This window comes from Pistacia vera, unplaced genomic scaffold (genome assembly GCF_008641045.1).
Source record: "Pistacia vera cultivar Batoury unplaced genomic scaffold, PisVer_v2 Contig192, whole genome shotgun sequence".
Taxonomy (NCBI): domain Eukaryota; kingdom Viridiplantae; phylum Streptophyta; class Magnoliopsida; order Sapindales; family Anacardiaceae; genus Pistacia; species Pistacia vera.
Window position 1 is genome coordinate 1,627,228 of NW_022195993.1, and position 22,316 is coordinate 1,649,543.

The 22,316-nt window shown below is 35.4% G+C and overlaps 2 protein-coding genes across 5 annotated transcripts; both read left to right on the forward strand.

Annotated features, from left to right (window-relative positions):
- The first annotated feature begins 1,750 nt into the window (after positions 1 to 1,750).
- Positions 1,751 to 9,331, forward strand: LOC116127455 (jacalin-related lectin 3-like). 4 transcript variants are annotated; one of them, XM_031413103.1, is made up of 7 exons: positions 1,751 to 3,755; positions 6,909 to 7,121; positions 7,235 to 7,717; positions 7,826 to 8,071; positions 8,185 to 8,553; positions 8,637 to 8,855; positions 8,954 to 9,331. In XM_031413103.1, the coding sequence occupies exons 1-7, from the start codon at positions 1,875 to 1,877 to the stop codon at positions 9,248 to 9,250; spliced, it is 3,708 nt and encodes a 1,235-aa protein (XP_031268963.1). In that variant the 5' UTR covers positions 1,751 to 1,874; the 3' UTR covers positions 9,251 to 9,331. The 4 variants fall into 4 exon arrangements, 2 of the variants coding, with proteins under 2 accessions (XP_031268963.1, XP_031268962.1); XM_031413102.1 differs by lacking the exon at positions 1,751 to 3,755 and adding an exon at positions 6,684 to 6,819; XR_004127611.1 differs by lacking the exons at positions 7,235 to 7,717; positions 7,826 to 8,071; positions 8,185 to 8,553; positions 8,637 to 8,855; positions 8,954 to 9,331 and adding an exon at positions 5,221 to 5,521 and having other exon boundaries at positions 1,751 to 4,674; positions 6,909 to 6,980.
- An 8,446-nt stretch (positions 9,332 to 17,777) lies between these two features.
- LOC116127456 (cytokinin dehydrogenase 5) lies at positions 17,778 to 22,294 on the forward strand. Its single transcript, XM_031413104.1, has 5 exons — positions 17,778 to 18,790; positions 19,215 to 19,342; positions 19,578 to 19,853; positions 20,364 to 20,626; positions 21,867 to 22,294. Exons 1-5 carry the CDS (start codon positions 18,199 to 18,201, stop codon positions 22,198 to 22,200), a joined length of 1,593 nt encoding a protein of 530 aa, XP_031268964.1. The 5' UTR covers positions 17,778 to 18,198; the 3' UTR covers positions 22,201 to 22,294.
- Positions 22,295 to 22,316: the final 22 nt, after the last annotated feature.

Below are 22,316 nucleotides of genomic sequence, written 5' to 3' on the forward strand. Positions count from 1 at the left end.
TTTTAGTGTCCCTAAGTAGTTATGGAAATTGTTCTTTCCATGGAAGTTTCAAACATTTTAATTTGCCATAAAATTAATAGGATGTATGTTAATCAATCAACATCAGAGTCGTTAAAAATTATTGGTTACCACTTTGCACTCAATTAAATGAAGGGGTTCAACATTGTTTTCTCCTTGTCTTCCACCTAATTGTTTTAATACAATTGACATTACTATACCAAACCCATTTCCAAAACCTTATAATAACTAATATTTATTTAGCACCGTTTATATTGTTGTTGAACCCGTTAAACCTAATTTTGTTTTTACATGAATGGATTGCAACGTTTATCACCTAAAACAATTTATTTTAGAGTAAAAGACATATTCCCATAACAGGCTTAGTGAAATCTCAAGTTGATACCTTTGATTGCATTTATTGTTTGAGTTTTGTAGAAGAGGTTATGGGGAATTCAATAGTGGTCTCCGAAGTGATTTTAGATTTCAAAATCGGTTGAAAAAAGGTCGATTTGGACGCTGTTAACAGAAGCTGCTTCTTACTAATATGAACCCATCTTCTACTAAAGAAAACGCCGATACACTTTAACGTGTTAACGTGTGTTACACTATAGTAAAAAATTGAGAATTTGTTAAAATAAAATAAATGACATTAGTTTAAGGGTAAAAATCTAGAATAAATAAAATTATGAGTATCAATTTGGGATCTTGTTGAATCTCAGGTACCAACGTGTCATTCACTCTTTATTTTAAGATTAACCATTTAATTAATCTCATAGTTAACCTTGATATTTTATTTGTTAATAATTACCACCTATTTAAAAGATAAATAAAATTTTAAATAGAAATATCATTTAATAATGAGAGGCAATTATTGGATCATGGAGATGAGATGAACCAACTTTTGTAATGTTAATGAAGATTGAAAGTGTTATCAATCAAATCATAAAAAGTGAACTTGGTTGGGTGGAGTAATTAAATTCCTTTAAAAAAAAGGTGTAGTGAGCAGCAAGCAAGGGGACACTGTTCTTACGCCGTTTGTTTCTCTCTTCTTAAAAACCTATAGAATTCCGTGACGCTAGATCTCCGTTCCGTTTACGTCGGTGAACCGGTTCAGCCGGTCGAGATTTAGTTGTTGTAACGCGTGATAAACAATTACCAAGGATGCTCATGCCTCATAGTGAAATGGACGCGCCTTTTGGATCACGTGGAATGGTTAAGGGCCTATCCTTTGGACATGGATTCTTCACGGATTGTAATGATTATTAAATAGAATTTGGTTGGATGAGTCATGGATCATTTTGTCGTCTTGTTACTTGACTTTTACTCCTATATCATTCACAATTACATAAAAAAATCAATACAATATTGCTTGGGTTGGGGGCTTATGCAATTGATACCAGTACACTAGTACAGTACAGCAAAGCAAGCAGGAACAGAAAGGAGCTCAAATTATGCCAGTCTGGGCAATTATTTAAACACTTGACTGAAAATTTCAGGCTCAAAGCTCAAATCAATAGAAACGTGGGGCTTCGCTAATTGTTATTTGTCGCAAACCGATCCCAGTGTCCGCCGTCAATAGTTTTTAAAGCTACATAGGGGCCTCCAGAGAGGCCCATGGGCCTTATTGATCGACCCATTAATTCATTGACCTGTCCACCCTTTATCTTTATCCACTTAGTAATTATTGGACAGTGTCTGGTACTAGTTTAGCCACCGGTAGCATAAGATATAATCCGGTACTAACCAGCAGTGTAGGTTTCCAGTTTCCACACAAGTCTTGCACTTTGTCTTCACTCGGTCCATTTCTTCTTCTTCAACCTCCAAATTGTTCAAAATTGTTAACAAAAAATAAATTTTGTAAATATAGCTGAAGAATGGATAACCTGATGATGCCTTGCATTTCTGTAACAAAACCCCTTGTAATAATTCCACAAAAACAAGACATGTTATCTGAATTCTCAACAAAATCCATCAAATCCGCACTTTCTTTTACCAAAAAACCCGGCCTAAGATCTACAGATGCTCATTTAAACTACCTTTGTAGAAATGGACGTCTGACCGAGGCCATAACAGTTCTGGATTCCATTGCCAAACAAGGCTCGAAGGTAAGAGGGAACACCTATATTAACTTACTCCAATCATGCATTGATTTTAATGATATTCAACTTGGCCGAAAACTCCATGCCAATATCAATTTAGTGTCAGAAATAGACGTGTTTGTTGAAACCAAGCTAGTTAGCATGTATGCAAAATGCGGGTGTTTTAATGATGCTTTTAAGGTTTTTGATGGAATGCGTGAAAGGAATCTGTACACGTGGTCGGCGGTTATCGGGGCACGTTCACGAGAGCAAAGATGGCGGGAAGTAGTCGAGCTGTTCTTTTTGATGATAACCGATGGTGTGTTGCCTGATGATTTCTTGTTTCCAAAAATTTTGCAAGCTTGTGGAAATTGTGGGGACTTTGAAACTGGAAAACTGATACATTGTTTAGTAATTAAATTGGGGATGACCTGCGTTACGCGTGTTAAAAATTCAATCTTGGCTGTGTATGTAAAATGTGGGAAAATGAGTTGGGCGAGAAGGTTTTTTAAAAGCATGGATGAGCGGGATAAAGTGGCTTGGAATTCTATGATATCTGGTTATTGCCAAATTGGTGAGAATGAACAGGCTCATAGGTTCTTTGATGAGATGTGTAAAGAGGGGATTGAACCAGGTCTTGTGACATGGAACATTTTGATTCGTAGTTATAACCAATTAGGGCAATGTGAAGCTGCAATGGAATTGATGAAGAAGATGGAGAGTTTGAGGATTAGTCCTGATGTTTTTTCTTGGACTTGTATGATTTCGGGGTTTGCTCAAAATGGGAGGACAATTGAGGCGTTGGATTTGTTTAAGGAGATGTCTTTTGTTGGGGTTAAGCCAAATGAGGTTACCATTACAAGTGCAATTTCTGCTTGTACAGATTTAAAAGCATTAGAAATTGGGTTGCAATTACATTCTGTTGCTGTTAAGATGGGCTTCATTGATGATGTACTGGTTGGGAATTCACTCATTGGCATGTATTCCAAGTGTGGGGAGTTAGAAGATGCTGAGCGAGTGTTTGATATGATCAAAGAGAAAGATATTTATACATTGAACTCAATGATTGGAGGATATTGTCAAGCTGGCTACTGCAGCAAGGCCTATGAACTCTTCATGAAAATGCAAATATCAGATATACCACCTGATGTCATTACGTGGAATGCAATGATCTCAGGATATATACAAAATGGAAATGAGGATGAAGCCATGGATCTTTTTCGAAGAATGGAGGAGGATGGGAAAATTAAGAGGAACAGCGCCTCATGGAACGCACTTATTGCTGGTTACTTGCAACTTGGCCAGAAAAATAACGCATTGGGGGTATTTCGAAAAATGCAGTCTTACTGTTTTAGTCCGAATTACGTAACCATCTTGAGTGTCTTACCTGCTTGTGCATATTTAGTCGCAGCCAACAAGGTGAAAGAGATCCACAGTTGTGTACTGCGCAGAAATTTAGATTCTTCACTCCCTGTTACGAATTCACTTATGGACACTTACGCCAAGTCAGGGAATGTTGTATACTCAAGAACTCTATTTGATGGACTGCCATATAAAGATATGATCTCCTGGAACTCAGTGATTTCTAATTATGTTTTATATGGCTTTTGGGATACTGCACTTGATCTGTTTGATCAAAGTAGAAAATTTGGATTTAAACCGAATAGAGGTACTTTTGTAAGTGTTATCCTCGCACACAGTCTTGCTGGAATGGTGGACGAGGGGAAGCAGGTTTTCTCTAGCATCACTGAAGACTATCAAATTATACCAATGTTGGAGCATTATTCAGCTATGGTGGATTTATATGGTCGTTCAGGTATGCTCGGGGAAGCAATGGAGTTCATAGAAGATATGCCCATAAAACCTGACTCCTCTATTTGGGAGGCATTACTGACTGCCTGTAGGATTCATGGGAATATTGACTTAGCTGTTTATGCTGTGGAACGTTTGCTTGAGTTGGAACCGGGAAATATTTTGATTCAGCATCTAATTTTGAAGACTTATGCTATATGTGGGAAACCTCAGGATGCTTTGAAAGTGAGAAAACTTGAAAAAGAGAACTCAGTAAAAAAATCTCTTGGACAGAGCTGGATTGAAATTAAAAACATGGTGTATACCTTTGTCACAGGTGATGACTCTAAATCGTACTCAGATCCTTTGTATTCTTGGTTGCAAAAGATACTAGAAAACATAAAGGCACATCATTCTCACAATGGATTGTCCATTGAGGAAGAAGAGAAGGAAGAAATCAGTGGTGTCCACAGTGAAAAACTGGCATTAGCTTTTGCCTTAGTTGGTTCATCCCCTGCACCACAAAGTATCAGGATTGTGAAAAACATTAGGATGTGTGGAGATTGCCATGAGACAGCTAAATATGTCTCTATGACATATGGGTGTGAAATATATTTGAGTGACTCAAAGTGCTTACACTATTTTAAAAATGGGCATTGTTCTTGTGGCGATTATTGGTAGAGTAGAACTTATGAAATTGACTGTAGATCAGTTTCAGTGATGAGTGGCTTATCCAGATATCAGAATACCACCCAAGTTGCCATCAATATTGCTTTCCTACTATGGCAAGCAGGCGAATTCCCTTGTAAGATTATTTCTGTGTTTTGTTTTCTTTGATCATGCATTGAATGGCTATATATAAGAGATTGTTATATTTAAGAGATTGTTATATTCTACATTTCACGGAATGAGTGGGTGTGCCAACTACAGTGGCGATGTGGTTGTCATGCACTTGGCAATTACTGACAGTGAGATATCTTCAATACGAGCCAAGGTTATTTTATTGGCAGTTATACTATTTTGTGAAATATTTATACCTGTTAAACTTTTTTGTTAATTATAAGAAACAGAAAATTTGTATATGTGACAAAATTTACAAAAAGAAGAACAAGATGTCCTTTTAGCAAAACAGAAAAAAAGGGATGCTAACATCATGACAACCCAGGACTTCCTATATAAAAGTAGGACATTCTTGAAAAAGTAATGCCCTAAAACAACGGCTTCCCCCAATTTTATACAAGTTATACTTCTCCTTTCATTGTTTATATTATTTTGTCCTACAATTGATTTGGTTCACTTGTTAGATTAGCATCAATCTCCTATTTTCACAGCTAGTTATTGTATTTTGCAGGTGAAAATAGACTTCATAGTCCAGGCCCAAAATGATGAGGCAAATCGTTGTTCTTTGTGGAATTGGCTATTGTGGAGGTATAAAATTCAGGCCGCCTGCAATAAACTGCAATATTTTGACACCATAAACTTTATAGGTCTATTTGGATGTCAACAAGAGCTCGGATGGTAGCCTAATCATTAGGCTAAACAGAGACTATCAGTAGTGTCATGTTTCTGGAGAGTGAACTTGTAGTTTCAGACCGCATGAATTTCTAGGAGTTTCTGTATTGCTTGATCAGGACCATGACTACTAAGTCAAGGTTTGACCACGAACTTCAACCAAATAATTTTTTTTTCTTCTTGAAAATGTACTTAAAGTCAGTATGCAGTCAATTTGGAAAGAAAAGAATTCTATTGCCTTTCTATAATCTTAGTGTGAATGATATGATTTGCTTATAGATTCCAAATTGTCTACCACAGTGATTTGAGGCAAATCATTGTTCAAATATTTATCTTGCTTTACTTAATAACTAGGAAGTTTAGTTGGGTGTATTTGGTGAAAACGGTTGTTTGTTCTGAATCCTGATAGTCTTCTTGGAACAATGGAATTTCAAGTGGGAAGTGGTAGCCACTAGCCAGCTATCTTCTGTAAACCAAGGGAAGATGCTTTGCGAAGGCCCATATTAGCTGGCAGATGTAAACGATTCGTGTAACTTGTACCTTATCATTAGAAAATTCATAAGAAGTTGTAGCATAAAGTAGAGTGCAGAAAGAAAAAAAAAATATAGCTTTTAATCTCCATAAAATAAAAAGAGCCTTGTCAACTTGAAATATCTCCCTCAGAAAAAGTTCAGGGATGGCAGGAATATTATCTTGATTCATGCTCGAACCGAGGACAGTGGTCCATTGCATGCAAGAGATTGCCAAATAGTTACACGAAACAGCTGTGTGATAATTTCCTATAATGAGTTAAATCAATGACCGGGAAACCTGATTTGGATAGCTGACAAGATCTTTAATGTCTTGTAAGATTCTGTTATGATTCGATTTATACATATGATCCAATATAAAAGTGTGAAAGTGAAAAATCTTTATTAGTAATCTTGGCTTTTTAATTGTGCGTGCCAAGATTTTTATGTTAAATAGCTCCACATATTCGAAAATGGGATTGCAGAGGTCGGCCACTAGCACCTTGTAATAATGGAACAGGTTATTCATCAAATGAATTTAACCAAAGTGATGGAGAGGTTCAAATAACGTCTCAAGACTAATTCCATTTTTTTGTGAAAATGATCTCTGAAGAGGATTATAAACGCAAATAAAGGATCTGTAATGATCACAAATGCGGAGAACTTTTCTGAAAAGATATAAAGCTGTTGAAAAATAGTTCTCTGGGAATACGATTCTCTTCCTTTGCTTTGTTTCCCTTGATAGTGGAAAACAGAATTAGCTTCTTCTACAAATTTCTGAAAACTATATTATAGTAAACTCCACGCAATATAACAAATGCATGTCGAGCCTTTCTCATTAGTTCATTGTAACATTCTACCAATTCCTCAAGCTTGTTGTCTTCCCGTTATTGTTTTTTTAGTCTTCGTTCAATACTTAGAAAGAAATGGTAAATACAATATTTGTTTGTTGTTGATATTATTGTTTTGATAAAGTTTTACTAATATATGACAAATCACTTGGATGATTTTGGTTCAGAGTTTGGTGGAAGGCGAGAAGAAACCAGTAGCAGTTGGGCCATGGGGAGGTCAAAACGGTGTTCACTGGGACGATGGAGTTTATACAACAGTGAGGCAGCTTGTGATAGCTCATGGAGCTGGTATTGATTCCATCCAGATTGAATATGATAAGAAAGGGAGCCAAGTTTGGTCAGCTAAACATGGAGGAAATGGAGGCAGTAAGTTAGACAAGGTCAGTATTTGAATAAGTTTTTCTCTCCAATAGTTAATATATGAAACATGAGCTAGAATTAAATTAATAAACACTAAATTCCTGAAACTACAATTTCAACAATATATGTATAGGTTACACTTGAGTACCCAGATGAGTTCCTAACTGCAGTCCATGGACACTACGGTACTGTAAACGATTGGGGAGCAGTGTGTGTCAGATCACTAACTTTCCAAAGTAACAAAAAAACATATGGACCTTTTGGTATTGAGCAAGGAACATATTTTTCCTTCCCAATGACTGGAGGCAAGATTGTTGGGTTCCACGGCAGGAGTGGTTGGTATTTGGATGCCATTGGAGTTTATCTAAAGCCTCTTCAGAATAAAAATTCCTCCAAATCCATTGTTCATTCACAAAGTTTTCTTACTAATGGATCCGAGAAAGTTGGCTACTCACTAGTACAAGGAAGCGTGGGTGAAAGCTATGACATAGTTCTTGCTGTAAAGCAAAAGGATTCTTTTGGCGCTAATCACCTACCAACCATCCTCTCAAGGCAGAGCTCTAGTACTTCTCTAGACTCCTCCAGTGACGAAGATAACAAAACCAAACATAACAAGGTGAAAATTCTGTTTTCCTAATTTTTTATTGGAAAAGATGGATAATATTTTCATGATCATTTCTTATTGCAAAAGATCGTGAGTTTTGGAAAATGAAATTTCTTTCAGATGCATAGTAATGACAAACTGCGTAGTATGGACAAACTTCCCATAAAAGTAAATGGTGTATTATCCTATGGACCCTGGGGTGGCAGTGGTGGATCAACGTTTGATGATGGTAATTTTACAGGGGTTAGACAAATTAATATTTCTCGCAATGTTGGAATCGTTTCGATAAGAGTTTGTTATGATCGTGATGGGCAAGCTGTCTGGGGTAGCAAACATGGCGGTACTGGAGGATTTAGAAATGACAGGGTGACTTAACTTACTTATACTCTTATCTCCTCTATTCAACTTTGACATTTCTTAATTTGCGTATTGGCATGATGAGAGTTCACTTACATTTTGTCTTTGGTGCACAATGGCAGGTGATCTTTGATTATCCATATGAAATATTAACACATATAACAGGAACGTATGGGCCTTTAATGTACATGGGACCAAATATCATTAAGTCACTCACCTTCCACACCACCAAAGGGAAGCATGGGCCATTTGGAGAAGAACAAGGACCCTCATTCACCCACAAAATGAACGAAGGCAAAATTGTTGGATTCCATGGAAAAGAGGGTTTATTCTTGGATGCTATTGGTGTACATGTAATGGAAGGAAAAGTATCTCCGCAGTCACATCCTGTTTCTAATGCAATTAACAAAAGTGAAGGACCTATAGCTGAGATTGATAATCCTCAATGGTCTAACAAACTTCTAGTTGCAAAGCGAGGACCAACTGAAGAGGTAAAGGATTAATGATCATAATGTGAAATTTTCGATCAGCATAAGTGCCATATCATAAAAAGAATGTGTTCATTGATTCTCAGGTTGCGTGTGCGGTGATAAAAGAACCAGCTCCATTTGGACCAGGTCCTTGGGGTGGAGATGGAGGGAGACCATGGGATGACGGAGTATATTCTGGGGTTAAGCAAATATTTGTGACAAGAGGAGACGCTATTAACTCCATTCAAATTGAGTATGATCGAAATGGACAATCCGTTTGGTCTATAAAACATGGAGGAAATGGAGGCTCTTTCACACATCGGGTACTAAATTTAACCTCAATACTTAAATTTATGATGTATATATCTTTCCTAAAAATTTCTTGAATGAGGTTTGCTCAAGTATGATAAATATTTTTCAGATAAAAATGGAGTACCCACATGAAATGCTGAATCGCCTGTCTGGATATTATGGTCCGGTGAGTACAGATGATAAATCAAAAGTAATAAAGTCATTAACATTTTATACGAGTAGAGGGAAGTACGGTCCATATGGGGAGGAAGTCGGAACATATTTCACTTCAACAACAACAGAGGGAAAGATAGTTGGTTTCCATGGAAGGAGCAGCTACTACTTAGATGCCATTGGAGTTCATATGCAACATTGGCTTGGAAATACTCAAAGAACCACCCGTTCTTTTTTCAAGTTTTTGAATTAAACCTATATACATATATTGTATATGTTCACTCACTGTCACTAGAATAATACGTCTTGAATCTCATGCCCAATAACCTATATAATTAATATGAAATAAGTCATTTTAAATTCTTATTTTGAAGTTAAATCGATTGATGATATTTATGCGAAAAGACTAATTAATTAAGCAACCTAAACTTAATTAGATTGCTTCTCGTAACTAGCCGATAAAAGTGGCTGAAAACAATGTGCTGTGAAGGCATTCGGCCCAGCACTGAAAGCACAGGATGACCCAAATCAAGGGAAGAAATATGTAATGTGTAGAGATATATAGCTTTTAAAATTGGGTTTTAACACCGATTTATTTAATAATCTATTATTTCAAGTTTGAAATTCAGATTTTATATTTGCAGATAGAGATTCACCAGAATGAAGCCAATGGTTTTTATTTCCACTAATTGGGTTAATAACCCATATAGAATTGTATTAAAAAATATAAATTAGTGATGACAGTAAAATTAGGGTTCATAATAGTCAGGTTTCAAGAATAATTTTATTTTAAGTAAACAAAACTAATGGTTGAGAGAGTTTTGTTGGTGCAAAATAGTGCCATATTTTCTGGTTGAAGGCTTGAATGCTTAGACTACACCAATAATAAATCGACCAAACTCGAATTATTGCCTGTAAATTTGTAAAATTTATATATTTTTATTCATAAATCATAGAGCAAATTTAACATGATAAAACGAAAAGTTTTCTTTTGTATGTCATTTCTCGATTATTAACAAGAAATCTACAATCATATGTGGAGCCATTTATGCATATACATAACTTTGTCAGTTGATGATATAATGCCCAGGCATAAATATAAAACCTTTCCTCTCAAATCAACAAAACAAACTGTAGTTTAGGTTTAGAAACTTGTAGACGGTAAAATCTACGGTTACGGAATGGGGGGTATGATCCCGTGAGGTTGAGGCTACCAACAATCTGTTGTATCTGCACACAAAAAAAAAAAAAAACAAGCTTGAAGTGAACAGAAAGCACTGGGGTAGTGTTTGTCGTAAACATTCCGACGCTTAAGTCAGCAAGGCTGAATAAGACTAATTTAGTGAGGGTTAGGGAAAGAGAAGGTTACTAGAAATTTAGTCGAAGACTAAGACTACGATAGCGATGTAAAGCTCTCGAGAGTGAGAACTATGGGGCTAGAAAGCGTAATGTTCCCTAAATGTGAGAGGACTTGCCTCTTGTTTAAATAGCAACTATAAGATCTTTGAGTCCTTGGAAGTTGAGGTTTAGTGAATAGGAAAACCTTTGACTCCCTTACCTTAGTGGGAAAGGGAGTTCTAGTCGGTCTAAGATACAGATCTTAGATGAATTAGGATAGTAATGGATCTTCTTGGTAGAATCCGAATAGTGTTGGAATAAGTAGGCAACCTTGAGGTCCAAGTAAACCCTATGTTCATTAAGCGATCTTGGATCAATGGACCCAGACTTAGATAAGCTGATGATAAGGTCTAAACGAATCGAGACCTTTATTGATTGAGCTCAAGCAGTGAGCAACATTGTAGGTGTAATGAACGGATCCAATATTCAAATTCTATCATGAGTCCAATCGGAATTGGGTCATGACTCCAAGCTTTATTGAAGAAGTCTTCGTTTTTCGGCCTCAATAGGCCGAAGACATTTTTTTGGCCCAAACAAAACCCCAAACGCTTGCTTAACTTTTAATAAAAATTAAAGCTGGTAGATCCAATTAGTAGATGGAACTCATTAAGATGATGCGGGTGCCACCAATAGATCTTGTCATCTCAGCTACAATAAATGTACTATGACCAGAATATATTTAGACAGTGGCCAGTGGTTTAGATAAGACATTAGAGACAGCATTATAGCATATATAAACAAATACAATTATGAGTGATGACAATTAGCCTTATCATATTCAACATCGCAAGTTGCCCCAGAATCTTACTGTCTGAGCCAGTGACGTGATTTGGGTTCGGAAATATCGGTGAAAGCTCTTTAAAACATAATTTGAAAAACGATGTTTAGGCTGTTAAATATGTGATTATAACTGCTGTTGTCAGATTCTATGGCGTTTATGTGTGTATTAGGTCATTAGGATTCAAGCTATCAATGGAATTAATGACATGGGACCCAAGTTTCAATTCGAAAATATTAATAGTCTGATACGATTATTATCACCTTAATAATGGATCAAGATCTTGTTTTGGATTTTATTCCAGTTTGGCCTACCATTTGCATGGAGGAGAGAAACATAGCACATTCAGAAATCTGACCCATCACATCTTTGATTTTGTCATTTGAACCTAATAAGCTAACACCTCTACGTTGCATTTATATTGGAATTTAATCGAAGTTGGTTGCTGGGAGGAGCAGTAAGAACTAAGAACCAGAAAATTAATATGAGTGGTGGCTGTAAAAGGAATGCCGCCAATTAATCTGATATTTTAATTTCTCTTACGTTAAATTTGAAATAATTGTTGTCCTTAATTACTCGAGTCAATTACAAGTACTTTCAAAGTCTATGAATATACTTGGCAACCAAGTAATTGAGATTTTCATCAAATAATGCATGCATCAGCCATTGTTTNTAAGCTAACACCTCTACGTTGCATTTATATTGGAATTTAATCGAAGTTGGTAACTGGCCTGGGAGGAGCAGTAAGAACTAAGAACCAGAAAATTAATATGAGTGGTGGCTGTAAAAGGAATGCCGCCAATTAATCTGATATTTTAATTTCTCTTACGTTAAATTTGAAATAATTGTTGTCCTTAATTACTCGAGTCAATTACAAGTACTTTCAAAGTCTATGAATATACTTGGCAACCACGTAATTGAGAATTTTCATCAAATAATGCATGCATCAGCCATTGCTTGTGCTGCTGGTTCTGGTTTTCCTCTTACAGTTGTAATTAATTGAATTGGTGCATGTAAAATTCAAATTAATGTGAAGAGAAAGGACGCAATCTTGAGGTGAGAAGAAAATCTAGTGTAAATCTTTTCAAATTTCAAAGCATGATCAGTAAGAGTTTGTCGTTTTTCAAAGTATTTTCATATCTATTTTGTCGAGGTGCAGGTTTTTTTTTAACTAAATTTAGGCAGATGAGTTGCGGTTCAAACACATATGGCGAATACAAACGGGAATAAGATATCCATGTGTGGCAACAATTGTAAATCTTAATTGAAATTTGAAAAAGTTAGGCTGGCTTTTGTCATCTACGAAACCAACTCCCAAATATTGTCTCTTGTTCTCCTAGTGGTGGACTTGTAGGGTACCTACCATTGTTCAGAAAATGTTTTTTTATCTAATTCTACGTTTTCTTTCTAATCAGATATAACCTTTACCAGACAATATATGGAAAAAAATCAGTTCTTGGTTTAGCATGATGTTCCCTTCTTTTGTTTTTGTTTTCTTCCAAACCCTTTAATGGGGTATATATGTTACATTACATAAGGAAGCAGCGGGAGCTAATTCCTTCACAGCTACTCAAAATTAGCTGGCTCCAAACCCTACTCAATGCATTAAAATCAAAAGAAATTAAGGTCCATCGATCTTCTCTTGATGTTGACATTATGCAAAGACTTAAAATTAAGTCTGCACAACAGCAATTTCCAACCCCTGAACTGGGGCGGACAGGAAAATTAAGCTTCTGTTCATATTTGCTTTTGCATGTGAAATTATTGCAGGGTTGGTAAAACCTTCAATATATATGATAAAATATATCAGTATTGAACTATTAATTGTTTGATCAATAACACACTTCTTATTTTTCTATTAATTAACAGCGCACACAGAGTTGGAAAAAAATATTTTTTAAAGATAAAACAAAACAAGTTGGGACCATAGATGTGTCTGCATGATGGTTATGTAAAGAGAGAAAGGAAGGAGAAACTAATAATAATGATGGATACTCGAAGACAATTGGCGTTGAGCTGTAAATATACAAAAGTAAAGAAAGCAACCTTTCTTACTTCTCCACATTGCATGCACTATATATCTTCTTTTCATAAAGCCTAGTGGGTTTCTCTCTAGTACTCAAGATCATGATATAGCCTACATTGTAAACTGGAAGAAAGAAGAAGAATCTCATCAAATGATTTATAAATATATATGTGTCAGATAGAAAAAGAGACCGATTCTCCTCACACATTTAAACTTCTTAAATAACCAGCTTTATCTACAAAAATGACTCTACTTTGCAGATCTAATGGTCCATATGCCCTCTTGCATGGCACTAACTTAGAGAAAACTTTGCTTGTTAAAGATGGGTTGTATGTTGTAACACAAAAGAAAGACAAGATGATGGTATATATATATATATATATATTCTAAAGAAAATTTACAATTAATGTATCTTTAATTTATTCATTTTTTATAAATGAAAGATCAACCTTGAAGATCTTGAGTGAGTAAAGAGAAAGGTCCGACCAGAGGCAAAGTTCCCGGAGTTTAGTTTAATGAGGAAAAAGAAAAAACACTGGAAGAGAGCCAAATCTATTTATCAATCAAGTCATATCTGCAAATAAACTAGAAGAAACTTTTCATTATTTTTTTCCTTNGACCGATTCTCCTCACACATTTAAACTTCTTAAATAACCAGCTTTCTATACAAAAATGACTGTTTTGCAGATCTAATGGTCCATATGCCCTCTTGCATGGCACTAACTTAGAGAAAACTTTGCTTGTTAAAGATGGGTTGTATGTTGTAACACAAAAGAAAGACAAGATGATGGTATATATATATATATATTCTAAAGAAAATTTACAATTAATGTATCTTTAATTTATTCATTTTTTATAAATGAAAGATCAACCTTGAAGATCTTGAGTGAGTAAAGAGAAAGGTCCGACCAGAGGCAAAGTTCCCGGAGTTTAGTTTAATGAGGAAAAAGAAAAAACACTGGAAGAGAGCCAAATCTATTTATCAATCAAGTCATATCTGCAAATAAACTAGAAGAAACTTTTCATTATTTTTTTCCTTTTCTTTTGGGTGAATGGGCTGATCCCTTTTCTATTTTTTGTAAAGAACAACTTTGAAAAAGAAACCAATAAATGAATATAGCTATCTAACGTTTCTTATGCTACAAATCACGAAGAATGAATCGACCTATAAAAATTAAATTTCATGAATCGATTTAGCTAATTGCAAAAGGACCAATGACTATTTAGTCGGTGCTACATTTCAATTTGTTTGTATTCACATTTTTCTGCCACTTCGATATTTATTTGAATCATCCAACTTAGGTGAAATGAGATACGATTTTAAGAGAAAAAAACAAAACGAATCTAACGAATTCATGAAGCTACCAATCAAGCAGCTAGCGGGAGCCACGTACAATTTTTTTTCGTGATATGATTTTGATTTTGTAGATGTTATAAAGAAAAAAGGAAACGAAAATGATGACGAAGATTAGCCATGAGATTAACCCCATGGCCATACATTGTACAAATTCAAACAAAACCATCCTTGTGCTTTTGTCTCTGAAATGGGTGTCATTTCATTACCAATTCGACAATTGAATCTCATAATTTATACATATGCACCAGCTGTTACCTGCTATTTATATTCAACAACTTATATCATTGGATGGTTTTAGATGTTTCCATCCTCTGGTCCATTAAATTAGTGCCCCCACCAAATTAATTCAATGCCTCCATTATCATTTATATTATTCAAAGCTCCTAATGGTTTTATATAATATATTGCATAATATTCTCAAACCAACCACAGCTTTGGACTCTTTGAAACAGACAGAGATGAATAGAAGATACGGGATTTGAATTCTCCAAGTGCACCTATGTTGAAATGATCATCGTGTTACTGAAGATTAGACGCCTATATTATTCTCTGCTACCTATCAAATAAACCATTAGAATTAAAATCTAAGTAAACAAGGATTATTTAGAGGGATAGTACGGTACGTAATCATATACTAATATTCCCCAAAGCCATATATTAATACACTTTGCTTGCATCAATAATATTCTTTATAGAAAGCCAATCTCCACAAGAATTTCTTTTGCGATTTGTTTTTATATTAAAAATATTCATTCTAAAGTGAAAAAGGTAGGCTGTGGTTTGGCAACAGCAACCAATTAAATGCTAAAGTATCGTCGATAATAGAATACAATAAAACCTTCTTAACGGCGCAATTATGCAGGGTGACTTGTGTTGCAATTTAATGAAGAAATTTTTTTTAAAAAAAAAAAAAAAAAAAGGGTTTCATGCATGACGTATAATAATAAATTAGGTTTATATGCACTAGTATTGGGGTGACTGTGATTTCCTTATTGGGGTAAGTTTATGATATATAATATATTCACTGAAAATGATGTTTCCCAACTCTCTTTAGAAGTAATAATTTTACATTATTAATTCATATAGAAAACACCCTTATTTAATGGATATTGTTGATTCTAACACTAAAATTGGTAAGTATGAAACGGCAATATTTATAGCACTTATATTTGTATCACGTTGATCATTCATTCATTTTATGAATACGCACTTGTTCTTTTTTTTTTTTTTTTGTGACTGAAGTGTCTAAACCAGTTTATGTGTATTTCAACTAATCCTCAGGATTTTGAAATTAACAGTCGGATAAATCTCCAATATTCACCCCTATTAACAATCAATGTGAAGCACCCAAGGGCCAAGGACAGTTTAGGCCACTTATTCTACACCCCAGCTTGAAGCAATAATTTATATAAGTATGAAGCGGACAATATTTTCTCTGGTCTGAGGAAGATGTAGAGCAACATAGAAATTCGTAGAATAAGAACAACAAAGTCCCCTCTTTTAAGGAAAAGAAAAAGAAACAAAAGGAAAGTTGAATTGAGACTGCAGCCCAATTCATGATAAAAAAGGACTTGACGCCACAGTTTTTGTCCTTTAAAAGAAAGAAAAAACTGAATCTTTATCAAGTTTTTACACCTTTCATGAGCTTTTGTCCAAATCTATAGGTATCAGAGAAAAAAACACCACAAAAGAGAAAAGAAAAGCCTTGTTCACGGGTATTCTGTATTCCCTAGGTAATTACAATATATATATTTCCATTACTATTATAATAAATTCAACAGCACTTTTTATAGAAAGTGATACTGAACAAAAAATATGGTTGGATTTTTTTCCTTCTTGTGAAAAGAATTGAAAATCTTACCTATCGATTCTCTGGGAATTAACATAGGAAACTTGATGATCATGAAAACTGTTATTATTATTGTCATTAATTTGGAAAGTTTGAAGGCTTCAAGTCTTCACCAACTCGTGTTATTCTCAGAGGTCCAATATTTAATATTATATGTACTAATGTTTCAGTTGTTGGGGTACATATGACAAAGGAAATTAATGGTAGATAAAATTTTTTGAAGTTTCTTTTGTCATTTTATAAACGAACAACGACGAAATTATTTATAGAAACATGAAATCGTTTTCCTTCATTTAAAACATTGATTGTCACTGACTAAAGGATCAACATCGATGGTACGTAGAATAGAGAAAATCAATTAGAAAGATTTTTTTTTGTACCAAACATGAAGATTAATTCAACTGTTCACACCTTGAATTGAATGAAGATATATATATCCTAAAGACTTGACTTGTTAATTTCCTTCAAGTTAAAAATCAGTTCACATTGGAGGTATTCTAGTTCATTTCCAAAAATCTTTGGTTTGGATTTAACCTAACTGGACCCCATGTGTTTCCCATTACAGTGAGATTTTCCAAAGGATTCATCATAATATTGGTTCAACGAAGCCAACCTTAAGATTAATTACAAGACTGAAACCAATGTATTTATGTAATAATCGGAGTAATAATCATATTGCATGGCAATTTCCCGACCACATGGGATTCAAATTGATCAACATAATTCCCACCATCTAATATAAGATCTTATATATATAAATTCATTGAATGGTCCTTAGTAGCAATGTTGTCACTCTTTAACTCGATGAAAGCGAAGAAAAAACTAAAAGTTTTCCACAATAACGCGGTGTTGTGCAAGACTGAAAGTAAGTCAACTGGGATTTTTTAGCTGTTTTGTATAATATAATTAAGAAATTCCAAAGGAGAATTGGCAGAGTCATATTAAAATAGAGCGAGGTGTTGTCACTTGTCACCACCAAATTTAATTAAATACGGCCCCCACTCCAGTTGTTATGCTGCATGCATGGGCAAATGTAATATCTAAGGCATTGGGTTTTGTTTAAGGAATTTAATTAGAATTAAAACATGATTTAGTGATGATGAAAAATAGAAATAGAGAATCTTTATTGGTTGCGTAGCATAACATCTGCACCCACGTGAAGGTTTCCAAGCTCAGTTCCCCACATGGATCCTCCGTATCCAAAACTGGACCCCTACCAATACTCTTCTCTTCTGTTCGCTCTCTCATTCTCTACACGTGTCTCCTCACTCCTAGCACGTGAACAACCACGTGTCTCCACCATCCTTTCAGTACTGTTTTGTCCTATAAATTGAGAACTTGTAGCTTATATCCTAGACACTAAAAAAGAGTGAGACGTAGTCAGACTCACACACACACTCTCTCCTCTTCTGTTTCTGTATACAATTTTTTATTATCTTACTTCAAGCTCTTCGCTTCGTTGTGCCAGAACCAGAAGATAAATTTTAACTTTGAAAACAAAAGGCAAAGGCAAAAGAAGGAACATGGCATCTGTGCATGTTACGTACAAAATCTTTAAAGGGCAATCCAGGCTTACGTTAGTCCCACGACTACCTACAGGATTTTGATTTCTTGTTTCCTTTTACCAACACTGCCACCTTCTTCTCTTCTCCTTTATCCTCACCTTTTTCAATTTATATACACATACGACATACCTATTCAATAGTATTCATATTCTTCTTCTATATATACTTTCCCAAATTTCTCAAAAACATTAATAACCCATTCTTCCAACAGAAGCCAACCCAGTAATAATGGCCACTAAGTTTCTTTTAACATTTGCTATTTGTAGATTAATTGTTACTGTGGGATTAACAGTTGACCCCATGGAGCTCCTCCGCCACGGAGTCGACGGTCAGCTTAGCCTAGACCCATCCGATGTCAAAACAGCTTCACTTGATTTTGGTAGGTTAAGCCGAGCCGAGCCATTAGCAGTTTTGCACCCGGCTTCAGCAGAGGACATAGCTGGGCTAGTTAAAGCTGCCTATGAGTCAACTCATGGCTTCACAGTCTCGGCAAGGGGTCATGGGCATTCCATAAACGGTCAGGCACAAACAACTCATGGGGTTGTAATTCAGATGAGCGGCTCCAGAGGAAAACGGCTTGTCTCCGGGAAGCCGGCTTTGCCTCTGGTTTACGAGAAGGAAAAGTATATAGACGTGTGGGGAGGAGAGCTTTGGATAGATGTGCTAAGGAGTACGCTAAAGTATGGACTCGCACCAAAGTCATGGACTGATTACTTGTACCTTTCTGTGGGAGGTACTTTGTCTAATGCGGGGATTAGCGGGCAGGCTTTTAATCATGGTCCTCAGATTAGCAATGTTCATGAGCTTGACGTTGTTACAGGTGCATGGTCTTTTTTATTTTTCTTAGAACTTTCTACTGTTATCATCTTTCTTCAAAGTTTAGTTTTTAAATGTGGGTTTTGTTTTTGATTTGTTGAACTTTCATCTTTCTTAAAGTATTTCTTTTAGCAATTGGTTGACAAGATAGTTTTGTCTTCGGCATCATGTACTATTTCTGCGTTTTACTTTAGTTTTTTCCGACTGATTTTGTCTTCTCTATGTATATATTTTTTTTTCCTCAAATGAATAGTAATATATCGTACTCGTTATTTATCTATTATTTTCTTTTAGTATAGTAATTAATTAGTTGTTACTATTAACTATACATATCCTGTTAATCGATCGGCTTTTCACTGTGGTCAGTTGTACTTCATTTATTATTACCAGTCTTCTTACCCAAGCTACTTCTGGCAATTAATCAATAGGCAAGGGAGAGCTCTTGACATGTTCAGAAGAGCAAAACACAGAGCTATTCCGTGCTGTTCTTGGCGGTCTAGGGCAATTTGGAATCATCACTCGAGCTAGAATCAGTCTTGAACCAGCTCCTCAAAGGGTATTTCTCTTTCTTTTTCACTGCTACATAATTTTACTACTTCTTCGAAAAGGGCTAAAAAAATGATGATGACCTTAAAAAAAAAAAAAAAGTTAATTGGGTCCATTAATTTGATATTTTTAACCCATTCAAACGGCTCTACTAAAGCTGGAAATATTGTTGACGTCGCCTTTAAGTCTCTAACGTGGTGTCTTTCTTTTTTCTTTGGGTGGTCTGTTTGTTTTTATTTCTGTAGGTGAGGTGGATCCGAGTATTGTATTCCAATTTTTCGTCTTTTACCAAAGACCAGGAATATCTCATCTCATTGCATGAACAACCAGCCAGCAAAAAGTTCGATTATGTTGAGGGTTTTGTTATTGTAGATGAAGGGCTTATCAATAATTGGAGGTCATCCTTCTTTTCCCCTCGTAATCCAGTTAAAATCAGCTCCCTTAATGCTGACGGGGGTGTTTTATACTGCCTGGAGATCACCAAAAACTACGATGAATCTACCGCTGATAGCGTTGATCAGGTAATACCATTAGCTATCTCTATAAAGTAATATAGTGTTGAAGCATGCAGGTGGTTTTGACACCATTAAAAGTAGTTATAATGGGTTTTAAAAGTCATTAGCTATGGAAGTGGCTGCCAAATGCATGCTGTAAACTCTATGGTTTTAGCTTTTATCTTTTTAGAAGTTAGAACTTTCTACAAGCATCGTTGTCCTTGTTTGTATTATTGTGTTTTGATTTTAATGGTTTATATGATTGAATTTTAGTCTCTAACCCAAATATTTTATGTATTTAAATACGCACAAGAAAACATCAAAAGATCTTCTGTGATCTATCATCCCATCTGATACTAACAAGGAATACTACTTTTTCATTGTATATTACTTTAACTATTACCAAATCTAAGCCGTCCATGGTCCACCCACCTAATTATTCTCTTTCTAAATTAAATTAATCATCGGAATCGAACTTATCCTCAGAAAAGCAAATGGTTGGTTTACAGATATTAATTATCCATCTGTTGTTTGCAGGAAGTAGACGCTTTGTTAAAGAAATTGGATTTTTTACCCACATCAGTTTTCACAACTGATCTACTTTATGTGGATTTCTTGGACCGGGTCCACAAGGCCGAGTTGAAGCTCCGGTCCAAGGGTTTGTGGGATGTGCCTCACCCTTGGCTAAACCTTTTTGTTCCCAAATCAAGAATCTCGGACTTCGATAAGGGTGTTTTCAAGGGCATTTTGGGGAATAAAACAAGTGGACCCATTCTCATCTACCCAATGAACAATAACAAGTGAGTTTTTGTCTAATATATATATAACAATAATATAAAGAGTAGAAAATATTAGATGTATAAAAACACTTAAAAAAATGTCAATGTACAAAATGATGTAAGTAATTGTTAAACCACCAGTAACAAAGTGACATGGCAACTAGTAACAAAGTGATGTTGCAGTTGCTCCACTACTGATAATTGATGTTGTAGCAGTTACTATGTCATTTTGTACAAAGATTTTTTATAAAAGTCTTTATACACCTAATATTTCTTACCTACTATTAAATGTGACAGTTGTTATATCAGTAACTGATATTAACTATTAAGCAGTTAGCGCGTCACTTTGTACATAAAAGTTTTTGTACGCCTAATATTTTTGATACATGTATCATACTTCTTTTATGTCCTTTTGCATGCATGGAACATCCAACTTCCATGCCTCATCACATGTCCACATCGCATCTTACAATTACAGCCACGTCACCTGCCATTCACATACTACACATTAAGATCTTTCAATTAGCTTTGCTTGCGTGTTCTCCATTCATTGGTTAACTAAAGACAGAAAATTTATTGTGATATGTGAATGTGAGGAATTAGTTGAGCGTTTTGTCTGTCACTTAATAGGGACTGTCGGCGAAATGATAGCCCAATCTCTTCAGTGTTGAACCTTAATAAGTGATTTTACCATTTAGGGTTTAGGGTTAATCAAATTCAACGCGAATAACATAGAATTTTACCCTTTTTATCAATTAAGTGTAGAAGGTTAAAATTATTGGACTGTTGAAGATGAAGTAGAGAGACACATTAGCAAAGTGGTCCTTAGTTTATGAAAAAAAAACTACACGTGGCACTTATTGAAAACCAAACACGTGGTCCACATGTAGAAGCCCAACAAAGCAGAAGGGTATTTGTTTCCTAGCCAGCTAGGATGGAAAACACATTTTCTCATTTAGTTGACTAGAAGTGAACAAATGGACGGTAATGATGACCCAAGTGGGAAGATTCTCGTGCCAGGAGAGCTTCTGAAAGGGACCCACTGATGGGATGGTACCATGTCCTGTTACAATATAGTTCCAGGAACATTGCCGTTAGTATAGGTAACAAACCGTCATCCATTGTGGGTCCTCTCCCTTTGATTCGTTTGAAAATCAAAACAGTCAAATCCCGACTACCATTTTGCATTTTCGTACTCTTGTTAAGAAAGCTCCACAACATGTTTAATTGATTTCCTAATTTTTATGATAATCTGCTGTAGGTGGGACCATAGCAATTCGGTGGTGACCCCAGATGAGGACGTCTTTTACCTTGTTGCTTTGCTAAGATCAGCTTTGGATACCGGAGATGAGATCCACAATTTGGACTACCTCAGCAATCAGAACCGTCGGGTCCTCAGATTCTGTGATGAGGCGGGAATCAAAGTGAAACAGTACTTGCCTCATTACACTACACAAGAGGAGTGGATGGACCACTTTGGAGATAAGTGGGGTCAGTTTTATCAGAGAAAAATAGAATTCGATCCTAAACATATTTTAGCCACAGGCCAACGTATATTTCGACCTTCCTTTACATCTTCTAATGTGGCCTTATAGTGTTATTGTCTTAGGAGTATTCTTATTGTTGTAAATATAATGGCATAAAGGAGAAACTGGGATGAATAATATTGTTTATTGAAGATGATATTGAGTGATTACGTAGTATATAAGCG